Here is a 13,162-nt window from a genome sequence, read left to right on the forward strand (position 1 = left end):
TTTACAGTAAAATGCTTGATACCGAAGTGGACAAACATAAAGCCATCCTGAATATACATACAAAGCGGAAGCTAGGCAGAATAAAAGTGGTAAATGAATACTAACTTTATGCCCTCGCCCAACTTCCCCATATAAATTAATTTCAGGTATTTTGAGGTCTGTTTTGCTAATTTATTATCCACCGTACCTGTTTATCTTTGTGGTCAATAGACGATTTAGCAGCCTTGTAAAACTTCAATACACATTGAGTAACTGGTGATATTTTCTACAGATTGGCTGTACCCCTCATGTACTTCCTCTCTTCACAGCAGAAGATTCAAGGTTTAATCTTACGCTGTGTTTCTTCAATAACTCCTCAGCGTCTCCAGTCTCTCTCAAGCAGCCCATAGCCTTCTTCAGCACTCTCTCCAGCTCTTGTCTTGATTCCTCAAACCTTCTCCTCAGGCAGTTGTTGGCCTCTTCCTGCCTTCTCCATTCCGCAACCTCCTTCAGCAAAGCCTGAGAGAACGGATAGTAAGTAGTGGTGATTGTAATTGGTCTTTTCGGTAAGTAAAGTGTAATTACATTTTTTGTCTTACATCAGGCAAATGAGACACATGAGCAAGTCTAATCTACAATGAGCAAGTCTAATCTACAGTGTTGCCTCCTGGGTGTTTTGATGTTCTTGTTATCTCATTAATATAATCAGCATTGTGGGTAATGAAGAGTCTGTGTGGTATTCTGGTATGTGCATGAATGTTCTGACACTCACCTGTGCTGAGCCCTGTATTTCAGCCACTCTCTTTTGCAGCAGGGACAAGTCAAAGTTTCGGAGCACCTTACTGGTGGAGAGCGCCCTCTGCAGGGTGTGGTGATTCCTCTCAATTACTGACAGACAGCGTTTACAGCTTTGCTGCTGGTTTAACAAATCCTGAGGAAATTGTGGAAACAATACAGAGAAATATGTAAGTGCGTTGATAATGGTGTATTTATAAATCAGCAATTCCCATCCCTTCAGACAAAATGGTAGTAGTAAACACAGGTAGTAAAGACAAAGTTTTGAAGTTAATATGTTCAACCTGCTAGGAGTAGTACATTACAGCATAAAACATGTAATTTCCTGTTGCCAGCAGGTGGCGCTATGACTTTGAATGAATGTTGGCATGTGGCTGTGTTCAGGGCGGGACTTATAATACATTCCATTCATTTGGTGCAGATGTGAGCATGTAGACTGAAGTTACAACAACTTCCTGTTTTATGGCGAATCATTGATTTTGGACGGTACGCCACGGCTACGCTGTTCCACAAAAACTCACTGTTTGTACAACTTTTAATTGTCAATGGGTTTAGACTGCACAGCAGAAATCTGAAGTCGGTCGGAATGAATTCCTAGGAGGAATTCATTAAAGTACAATGTGTTTAAATGGACAAAAATGACCATTAAATTAAAAATGGCCGACTTCCTGTTTGGTTTAGGCAATTGCTCCAAGAGGCTTTTTTGTACGTCTGGACATGATATACATACCACAGAAATTTCATACACGTAGATGAAACTTTGCCCAGGAGCTGCTCTAAAGGGGGTGCTAGCGAGCCATTTTTCCATGCCCATGCGCAAAATTTTTCACCCCGCCTGAATTATGTGCAAAGTTTGGTGAGTTTTCAAGCATGTTTAGGCCCCCAAAATTGAGATTACTTTGCAGAAAAAAAAATTCTTTCAGTTCCAATAGGGACCTCGCATGTTTCATGCTTGGGCCCTAAATATGATTACAATGACCTGGGAATGGTGGTGATAGACATCACGAGAGATCAGATATGGTTATATTTGAAGACCTGGCCTGGTTCAGTCTGTTCATTGTCATCAAATCTAACCTGCCACTTTTGTTTTTGCTGGGTCTGGGTCTGTGTGTCTGGGTCTCTGGCAGCAGAAGTGATGCGACTGGCCGCTCCAGGGCTTGGTAAAAAGCAGTGATGTGTTTCTCCATCTCCTCCAACAGTGGCAGGAGGACATGACACTCCCTCACAAGGGAGGGACACCGCTCTCTCACCTGGAGACAAATAACACAGGCCATCAAACAGTGACATGGAAAAGTGATGACATTATGTGATTAGAAGTCTTACCGAAGACACGAGTGGTGCTCTCAAAGAAAGACTTGAAATAGATTTCATGCTACTTCTCATGTTTTAGACTTAAATGATACCTACCTTACTCAGCTGACTTTTGGCTGTTGCCATAGTTGCCATGACCCTGGCAGCCTCATCCTGTGGCACATCCTTGGCAAGAAGCTGAGCACTGCGGGCAGCCAATTTGTATTGTGTCTCCATGGCAACAACCTTTTGCTTGGTATTCTGAGATGAGACGTGGAGACAAAGGGTCATCTTACATATTCTTAAACTGAATGCACTATCATCACTGCTTTTGAAAATAAAAACTTATGTAACATAGTTGCCTGCAGCTGTGACTTTAAAACAGCAGTCACAAAAAGCTTTTAGTAACTCTTTATCAAGCGTTTAAGTGGGTAAGTTCACTACGGAGTAAAACAACTGGGAGATAGCTTGAAATTATTATATAGTATGGTTTCTTCCTAAGTTAGCTGTTTCTAACGCATCCCAATGCCAAAATCTTCTAAATGCCAGACTGTGATGTTATGAACCCTAAAATTTAGTCTCAGGCACCTGTTTCATTTCAGTCCAAATGTTAATGGATCAGTGATCTGATTTGCACCTTGTGATTCACTACCCACTGATTTGAGACAAACCCACAGAGCTGCTATCAGGGATGTTGTAATCTGTACAATCTCAACTGTCTCAGAGTTAAAATGTTAACTAGACTTAGATGGTACAAAATAATTACTGTTTAGAAAACAATAACATAGGCACTAATGCTGTTGTGATGCTGAAAACCTAAAACATTCTTGTAGGAAATGTAAAGGTGATTGCCCTACTATGAGCTGAATTAAGAACAATACCTCTTAATTAAATTAAGTGTTAAGTGTGCTGCACTTGTATTATTGTGTTGTTCTGATCTTAACATATGATAGAAACACTGACAGTTTGCTCTTCATACCTCCGTGTCCTGCAGAAAGGCTCTAACGTTGAGGAAAGACACCTGGACGGGAGCACTAAGCTTGGCCTCAGCTGTGTCCAGCAGCTCTTTAAGGGCAGACACAGCCTTTAGATGGTCTTTTCTCCACTTCTCTAGCTCATCTGCTTGGACATACTTCAGCAAGGAAAGAAAATAAGATTGATTTTATAGCTTTATAGATATAGCTTCCTCAAGCATGGATAAAATAAATCAAGTACCACACATTCAAAATATGGTAAAACTTAAACTTTCTTATAGCTATTTTTTCCATGCTGTGACTAAATTGTCTGAAAATACATAATTCACCTCTGACGTACTGAATTTTTTATTGTTTGTATTGTTTTTGTTTATTACTTGTTTGACTTTGAGGAAGAGATCTCTCCATCGTCCATTCAAAAGAAGTAGCTGCTGCTTGAGATCAAGTGACACTGTCTCATCACATGTTTCAATGAGAAAATTCCCTGCGTCGTTCATGGCTGCATGCTGATCCATCCAGTGGCTGAGATTCCTGAAAAACTCCTGTATGAGAGACAGACTCATTAAAAAGACTCATTAGAGAGACAGAGAATTTAGGAGAAACAAAGAACAACACAAAGAATGAGTGTCAGAGAAAGAAACAAAGAAAGGGATTCAAAGAAAGAAACAAAGAAAGGACAATTAAAAAACTGGGGTAATTAGCTGTCTAACCCTTAGTGGGGATGTGAATCTGAGGTAACCATGGCAATGCGACAACTGGAATATCCTTAGTGGCTTGTTGTAAGTCAAGGAGATCATTTGATACTTGAGTGGAGACTGCTAATAGGATTCCATTTAGAAGTCCAAATGCTTGAAATTGGGCTGACAGAGATTTGATTGCTACTACTCCGAGGCATTTGAGTCCATCAAATAAAGACATGTATGAGGGGACTCCTAATCTGTGCACAGAAAAAAAAACCTTTAAGTATATGATGGGGTTTCCTACGATATTAAGTCAATGTCATACCCGTTTTGTGTTTTCTGACTGGCTCAGGGCTTCCTCTGCATCCTCCAGCCAGGCCTGTAAGGAGGCCACAGTGGAGCTGTACCTCTCCCAGTTGGAGAGCACCTCCTCTAGCATGCTCCTCACACTACGCACTTCCATGGACAGACTCCTCCACTGGGTCACCACCTCACGCATAAACCTCCGCACTCCCATCTCGCCATCGTCCACTGGAGGAGAGATACATCAACTTTAACAATAACATCAACAATGACAACAATAGTGATACTTCTACTACCAGCACTGCTTTTACCTCGATTACTATTACTGTGTACAAAACTACTCATATTAAAACAGTGTACACAGGACACATCATATACATACTCGTCTTCAATATTAAAACAATGCTTGAATTGATTGTTGATTCATATGGATTTTGTGTCGGGTTTAAGTGTGAAATAACTAATTATTTTAATAAAACAATCATGAGCAATAAAACACACTCTTGCTCAATTCAATACACTCAGGGCAACAGCCTTACTTAGTCTGGTATGACAAGTAGCTCACGGTGGCTAATATTAGCTAATGTTAGCAAACTTAGATAAATATTTCTGGGTAACTGTTACGTCACACTATGTTTTAGTATTTACAACACACTATTATATAATAGTCACTGGTGAGAGTACATAGAGGCTGATGGAGCCACGTGCCTTTGCAGACAAATCTCTGACCTCAAAAACTCTCACAACAGACTGATGTAGTATCTTTGCTTGAGTGTTCCATTTCATTGGAGAGGCTGCGGTCTCATAAGTCCTGTACCACAAATTATTGTCAGCCAGTGTGGGCTGATAAATGACTCCACCAAATTCAAATATCCAGTTTCAAATACACATTAATCAGATAATACTACGCCTCTAGATAGGAGATTACATATCAATCCTCCTCTTGCCCAAAAAATATCCAGACAATCTCTTATCTAGCCAATCAGAGCCAAAGTGCTAACTAGCAAAGCTCATGCGGGTATGGTGGCAGTGGGGGACACTTCATTTGTGGGGTTGACAAATCAAGCCTCAGGTGTCCTGATTTCTCGCCACACCTCACTTCTCTGCTCTGCATACCCTAAAGCAGCACAACCCTGAAACTTAATGAAACCAACAAGCTAGCTCACTTTGCGCCCAGAGACCTGCAGAAGTGGAGCAGCCCCTAACTAGCAAATGGGGTCGTATTCCCCACTGAGAGTTGGGAGTGGAGGAACCTCATTTAGCTGTAGCCTGCAGACTCTCCCCTTCTACCAAGCTGTAAAGGCAGACAGGGGCAGACTGAGCTGCTGGAAGAGAAAACCTCACTGGTTCTTGAGTAGTTGACAGGGTAGAATAAAGTTAAGATATTTAGTGCCACTCAATTTCAGATAAAAGCAATATCCAAAGGAATAGAATACAATTAGGTTTGGGCGATATGACAACCTTAACATTCCCAACCATTTATACTGATATATCTATTCTTTAATTATATTTGGCTGTATTACCACCAAAGAGTCACTAAGTACCTAGAACACATTTTGACTTCTCACCTGAGCTGTCAACATTGACATAGGCCTCAGCAGACTGCTTCAGGGACCGGAACAATGCCTCGTAATTTTCAAAGAAATGTTGCTTCTCCACAAATGACTGATGAAGAGAGAATCAAATAGGAAAATGTTACCTTATGTGATGTAACAATTTTGCCACAACATGATGGATATACATTAATGAAACTAGAAGTTGCAGGAAGTATTTTAAAGACTTTCAACAATATCTGAAAATTAAACAATAGAGCAAAAATTTTATTATCGTTTCAGCAAATCATGTACAGAGTGAATCAAAGCCTGAGCTTACAACATAGCTGTGGAGCATCAGTTCCACGGACTCTTGTCGGCCATATTTTATAATCCATGATTTGAGCTGGGACTCGGCTAGAATGAGGAAGGCCTGCATGTGGTGTTTGTTCCCAAGAATTCCATTCTAGCCAGGTGGATGCTAGAAGATGTAGAGACAAAGTTCATCCTAAAAAAGACAAAGTTTACAAAGGATATCAGACCTACAGCTTGACCCTCACATTCTGCTTCTCCTTTGAAAAGCAGAATGTAAAATCATGCCAAATGAGGTTTAATTTGAATACTGGTATCTGTCAACAACGATACTATAGTTTTAAACATAAAAACAATAACTTTTCTCCGTTTTTGTATTCTGTGCTGTATTTTGCAGACTTCCAAGAGAGATTAGCAGGTGACTTTACTACCTTTCAGCCATGTCTTGGAGCTGGTCTGGGGGAACAGGGACTCCATCAACACTTCTGTCTTTATGGATCATCTGAAAGACCTGCTGGTGACTTTCCAAGCTCTTCAACACATCCTGCACAGTATAAATAAATAGAGCACATGAACACAGGAAAACTAACAGACTAAACAAAAATAGACTTCTGATCATAATAATCTGTGCTAGCGCTGTATTGCTAACCAGCACCTTTAAAATTATTTGGATTTGCACACTCTAGTTGTCCTTTGTTTTTTCTACAATTTGCCTCTCCTGTCTATGGGTCCATGCTAACCTTGTGCTGCTCCAGAGCTCTGTGGACAGTGTTAGCTGTCACGTCATGTGACTGCTGGACAATGATCTCTTGTCGCAGGGCTCCTTCAGCCTCATGCAGCCACTCCCCCACCATATCCAGAGGAGCCGGCAGAGACCTGTCCAGTTGCAGATGCCAGTCCAGGAGCTGAAATAAGTAACATCAGAGTTGAGGAGTCAAACACTCTATTGTCTATTACATAAATTGCCTCACCACCCAAATTAAAGCTCAAAAGTGAAAACACATTTACTACAGATAAACAATTACAATGAAAGCTGGTTATCACACACTGAAAATAAACAGACTGTGATGCAAATTTATATGGATTGCTTCTGCATCATTGTTTGTGTCTTAATTGAATCTAGCTAAATTATATATACTAAATAAGTATGAGACAAAATGCCGCCAAACTAATTAGAAAAAAACTAACTACCAACTGTTCCTGATTCAGCCAAGTCCCTCATAGACCAGAGATTGTTGCCTGGCACTCTAATAACACATGTAACCATGACACCCCTAGTGTCTGGCTAGAAAACCTTTGAGAAGGTTAAAGGTGCTTCTCTCACCCTATTAGAAACCCTTTCCCAGGCCTGTTTGACCAGAGCCTGATCCACAGTCAGCATCCCATCCTTCTGAGTGGACTGCAAAGCTCCCTCCACCTGGTTCCTCCTCATCTCCAACTGGACACGCAGGCTCTTGAACAACTGAAAAGAAAGAAGTGAAATCTGTTCAGAATTCACAGCTCTCTCCAAAAATATTCAAGTAAACAGACATCAGAACAAGTGCTCTCTCAGGGTGACACCCTCTTCCCACTGGTATCTTATCGGACCCTTATAAAATCTGTTGCTAACTGCCTCTGAATGCTGTCTCTCCTTCTGGCTTCAGATTCTCAGAATCTGATCTCATGTGCAATGAAAATCGGGATATCCCACATGCTGCTTAATATGGAAAGTATCCTGAGGCTTGGTAGAATAAGACAGATTGACTGAAAATATGACGGCTGCCGTCTGATCCCTATAGTGTAATGCCACTGATTAAGCTAATAATAGGAGCGTCTGTGCCCAATGTGCCCAGTGTAAACTGCACACACACCCAGACACACACACACACACACACTAACCTGGTACTGTTGAGCGAGACTGCCCTCAGTCTCCTGAGCCTGTATTATGTCTCTCTCCAGCTGGTCGAGCCACATTTTGAGCTCCCTCAGGCTCTTTCGCTGCTCTCTCTAGGAGGCCAGGATGGTGGAGGGGTGGTGGGGCGAACAACGGGTGGAGAGATGGACATGGAAATTGGGAAGTGCAAAGGGGAAATGAAAAACAAATGAAAGAGAGGACGAAAGAGAGTAAGGGAAAGGGCAAAGACAGGATGAAGAGAAAAAAAGTGATTAACCAGAGAGATGTTTGAGGGATTGATAAAAGGGTAAAAGAGGGTGAAAGAGAGGGCATGTACTGTTAAACATGTGTTCTCCTAATCCTCTGTGTCTCCCTGTAGGACAAAACGTCAAAAACCCACAGCTGCCAAAAACACTCAGCTTAAACAGGGTACTTTGTCTAAGACCCCCTACTAACATTTCATTGGATTTTAAGTAACCATGACGACAATACTATGCTGCTCAAAAGCTTGTGAGATAGTCAATTCAGTTTGAGAGCTGTTCACTCTCAGTCTATTCACTTTTATCACTTCAAATTAGCTCCTGTAGGGATTTCAAACTTTATTCTTTATGACAGCCTAAAATGGATTAAGCTAATTCTAAACGGAAGACTATCTTTTATATACTGTACCCAAACCAACTTCTGCTAATCATTTTACAACCAGTGTTTCACTTGCTATTTATTTTATGAAATAACACATTGTTGTTTTTATGTGAAAACACAAGGGCCAATTGACCTTCAATCAATGAAAGAGAATATTTAGGACAAACATTAGCGTATTAGCAAGGACTGTCAACAAAGAACAAAGCCAGGTGTGAAACATAAAAACACAGTGCAACACAGAAAGCAAGTGGTTAGCGCAGCTTTACAGCACATCACAGCTCCTGACACCGTTAACCTTAAAAACAGGCACCCTCTATTCACAAGCTTTCCATCAAATACGCTGTATCAATGCACACTGCCAATGCCAGAGGCTTTCATTGTCATGCTAATGGAACCAGGAGCCATAACACTAGGTGGTAACATTAATAAATGGTAATATCACGTCTTATTATGCTGGACTTCCTTTTGTTATCATGGCTCGGTAACCCTGCGGCAGGAATATCACATCAGGTAAGATAAAGAGCTAATATTAGCATATCGGCTATATTTTGACATGGAAAACCATTGTTTAATCTCACCCATACACTGTACAGTGATACTGTAATCCAATAGAAGAGTCAGAAGAATAAGCATTAATCACATATATGTGGAAACCATGATTGTGCTTGGGTGTTAATTGCATTGAGCTGCGGAAAATGATGGAAAACCTGCCCCTGGGACCTTTAAGTTACTATATAACCTACCTCCAACATTTCCTCTATATCGCGAGGAGTAAGACCATGCTGTAGGACAGAGGCACAAGCACAACAACCACAGGAAGTCACCATACAAAAACACCAGAGAGAGAAAGACAAGGAGAGATACAAAGAGAGAGATGTGCAACAAGGAAAGACACAAAATAGGCAAGACACTGCCAGACCTCAGTCACATGTTTGTTTGTTTTAACCTACTTTGAATAGCAGATGGGTGGTGGTTAATAGATCAGAACATTTTGGAAAGGATTAAGTTCATTTTAAAATAAGGAAATTCAATTTCCTGTAATTGCTCTGTGTACTTGGCCATGAAGAAAGCCTCACCCACCTTGCACTTTACATAGGTTAAAACAAGCATCAAATAGAATTTATTCATTCGCATTAATTAAACAAAGACAAAACTCCATCTATTTATTTGTCATGGTTTAAGTTTGACATGCTAACTGTGACATCTAAAGAGAAAGACAAAACAAATAGGATGCAGCAGGAGAGATGACAGTGAATGGCGTATCCAGACTGAGATAAATCTGACAGCTGGTTACCTCTTCTTCTTGCTGTCCATCTGAGTCGCTCTGCTTTCGGTCAGGTTGATGCTTCAGGAACTGGGCTACGTATGTCATAATGGATTTCTCATCTGGCTTGTCTACATCGACATCTGAGGAGGGAACCCAGTGAATGTAATCAGAACAGTCATATCAAGTTGAGGCCAGCTGATAATTCTTCAACAGTTTCTCTCATGAAGGAAAATAACAGGAATTTACGTTACGTAATGATACATTTGGCTGACATCTATTAAGAAACAGACAACTGGAACCTTAAATGAAAACAACCCTCATCAGTGTCAAAGTTTTGTTTGGAGGTTCCACCATCCTGAATCTCATGGCCTAATGGACCTTAATTATACTGATGTCAAGCTTGATTTGTCAGAGTTCATTGTGAAGGGCAGGCGTGAAGGGATACAGATGGTGTTTGTAAGGGACACTAAGATGCACATCTGATGCTGTGATAAATGCCCACAATTGCATTTCAGTATTCAAAACAAAACAGCTCTATATAATGAAAAGCTACTATTACTATCATTTGAGTGAGAGACACAAAGGTCATGCTTTCTGTTATAGCAGAGATAAAAAGAAAAGTTAACACATAGGCAAATGAATGTAGAATTTATTTAATACCATAATGTAGTAGTTATGTGGCTAAATATTATCTCAACAAAGACCGGTTCAGTTCAGTTTTTATCAATTTAATGACAAACTCTCAACGAAATGCTTTAGAAAATGTAATTTACCTTCTGGGTCAAGAAGTTGTGGAATGCCCAGCTCAGTCTCAGCCAATAAGAAGGCTTCCTGCAGATTTTCTCTGTTGGGCCTCCTCCATACATGCTCCATGTCAACTAGATTGGGCCGAAGGGCATGTATAACTGCAAAGAATGCTAACCCTGTGCGCCAACTGGGCCCAAAGTCCTTCACCTCAATCCCCAGACGTCTATAAAGAATAGAACATTACAATGTCAAATCAGATGGAAAAAAGCACATTAGCTTAAAGAGAAGAAAAATGTTTTGATTCTCATATTTCATTGAACAGTTTGGTGCATTTAACATATTTTGTTTCGAAGAGCAGGGCCATTCACCAGTAAGGGAGGCTACATACTTGGTTGCTGTGTGCTGGACCCATCTAAGTAGGGCCTTTCTTGCACCACCCTGCAGAGGTGGGAGGGGTTTTCTTTTGACAGGTGGGCTGGTGGTATCAGTGCTGCTGGTGGAGCTGTCCAGTGAAGAAGTGCTGCTGGACAAGGCCTGAAGTGCTGGTAGGCTACTGGTCAGCTCCTCAATCTGAAAAGAACAGGAAACCGTGAGAAAATCGGGTCACCATATATTTAGTCAAGAACTCCTTTGAAAAACATTTGTTTATTAATAATAATGCCTGCCTGAAGAGCACAGTAAGCTTAATCATTGTAATTGCAAGTACTTAATTGTCTTTTGTGTTTGTTTTGTGCAGCAAGACGTGTTTCCAACTGTTCACGATTAACCTTTATTCATGAAAGTGGTGGTCCAATGAGCAGCTTAACACTGAGGCACTTGGGAGTTGAAAGTCTTGTTAAAGGACAACATAATGATAGGTTGTATGTTCCAATGTAGTGAATTTACCTTTTGTGCACTTGTAAATGTTGATCCAAATAATGTTGAATGTTAAGGTAATGTTGATCATCCAGAAATACTGAATTATCCTGCAACTATGATTGTACAGAATTGCAATTCAAGTGAATAATAATTTCCTTTAGTTAATATGATGTTGCTAAGAGAATATAGTATTGTGACAGAGTTCTTGTTAATCTGTGCATGTCTGAAATGCCTGAGGTAGCAACTGCTTTCTTCCAGTGGTGATGCTTTGGAAGATAGATTTTCCCATCTTAAATTTCTCTATAGTTCAAATTGCTTAGCTTTTTGCTAGCTAGAAAAAGATACATTTCAAGCCTAAAAAGTACTGTCAGTTTACAACACTAAACATATTAAGGCTTCTTCATACTTATTAGTGTATTTTAGGAAAAAGTCATATTGTGATTATTGTGGACAATATTGTGATTTGCGATTCGATTATAATCGAACAAATGGTACTATGAGTCCACTTACTTAATTATCAAGGAATCCACGAAATACTGACATTCTGAAATGTGCATTTCTCAACATGAATAAAGTTAAACAATAAACAACATTTATAACAATAACAAGTAAAACAGATGTAAAACAGAACAAGGTGAGGGTGTTGCACTACGGTGGAGGCGGCTAGAAGGACCAAATATTGTCGCACTGGCTCAATGTACATCTGTCCACTGCAGTCTCTATCCAAATCCTGGGGGAGGAACTGTACATGAGTGTCTTAAATAAAGAGTATAATGTTTAGTTAATTGTTTACTGTTAGTATAACAAATACTACATTCATTAGAATATGTATTTCTCAGCATAAATAAACATAACAAATATATATTTTTCAACAGTCTAAAAATACTAATTTTGCCACATTGTAAACAGTAGAGGATCTAGTATGTAGTATAAAATTATTACATTAAATAAAAAGTCTAATGTTCAGTTAATAGTACTGTCAGTGTTGTAGTATACTGATTACTTTTTTACTACTAGTCAAATATTATATCCAGTTACAGCTGTTTCATTTCTGTGGGTTGTTTGTATTCATTAAATCCTTGTGCAAGCAAAAGGCTCTACATCAGTCTTTAATTTGTTAATGCTAAATACTAACGTGTCAATAATCATATAGTCCAACATTTAATGATTTTCTGTAGCACGGCAAACTTTTTTTAATGTCCTGCCCCATCCTGGCTGTGATTGGTCAGTTGACTAAAAGTGACTGACAAGCACGTCGGTTCGGTGAAAAGTTGAAAATGTTGAACAACAAAAGGCATCGAGACAGTCTAAGTCTTTATAGGATGTCTCTGATACAGCTAAGATTAAATGCCCAGCGAACCAAACCCACACTTTTTTCTGTTTTATTAAATCGCACACTTTTTGCGGTTATGTAATTGCACATGACGACATCGCGATTGCAATTGCGATTAGATTAATCGTGCAACCCTAGCGGATTTAATAAAAGGTTTAGGATGTGCAGGCCAGTAGTCTTAGTAGTGACATCACTGACTCAGATGTTCACACAACAAAACTTGTTTCATTTAAAACATGTAATATCTTAAATTATGCACATTAATTTTGCTAATCTGATTGATTGCATTTATATAAATGAACTAAAGGCAGTTTTACCTGGAAATAGAGGATGATGGTCCACATCAAACCCAATACAATTGACGGCCGTCCATCAACTATGTCTGTGGAGTTGATGTTCACTAGCTTGATCTGTGTCAAAACACAATAACCAACATTTCAATATCTCATGACTTGACCTGAATTTCAGATTGTAATCAATTCCAGTTTCTCCGCTTACACTTTACAATAATCTTAAATGGTTTAAGTACACAATATTTCCCTCAATCTGGTAACTCTGGTATCAGTCAAAATGAACA

At 39.7% G+C, this 13,162-nt stretch overlaps 1 protein-coding gene across 1 annotated transcript in view; it reads right to left on the bottom strand.

Moving 5' to 3' along the window:
• Window positions 1–13,162, bottom strand: part of syne1a (spectrin repeat containing, nuclear envelope 1a) — a 143,812-nt gene that overhangs the window by 107,482 nt on the left and 23,168 nt on the right. Inside the window, 19 exon segments of the mRNA XM_038727544.1 lie at window positions 334–498; window positions 752–910; window positions 1,849–1,922; window positions 1,925–2,024; window positions 2,182–2,325; window positions 3,044–3,196; window positions 3,416–3,580; window positions 4,044–4,249; window positions 5,590–5,686; window positions 5,894–6,003; window positions 6,006–6,061; window positions 6,297–6,409; window positions 6,606–6,770; window positions 7,190–7,327; window positions 7,744–7,851; window positions 9,675–9,787; window positions 10,421–10,617; window positions 10,783–10,964; window positions 12,903–12,995. Coding sequence (XP_038583472.1) covers window positions 334–498; window positions 752–910; window positions 1,849–1,922; window positions 1,925–2,024; window positions 2,182–2,325; window positions 3,044–3,196; window positions 3,416–3,580; window positions 4,044–4,249; window positions 5,590–5,686; window positions 5,894–6,003; window positions 6,006–6,061; window positions 6,297–6,409; window positions 6,606–6,770; window positions 7,190–7,327; window positions 7,744–7,851; window positions 9,675–9,787; window positions 10,421–10,617; window positions 10,783–10,964; window positions 12,903–12,995 — 2,538 coding nt within the window.

The sequence above is a fragment of the Micropterus salmoides genome, unplaced genomic scaffold (assembly GCF_014851395.1).
Source record: "Micropterus salmoides isolate LMB-PRFRI ecotype aquatic unplaced genomic scaffold, ASM1485139v1 Ms_hic_scaffold_18, whole genome shotgun sequence".
Taxonomy (NCBI): domain Eukaryota; kingdom Metazoa; phylum Chordata; class Actinopteri; order Centrarchiformes; family Centrarchidae; genus Micropterus; species Micropterus salmoides.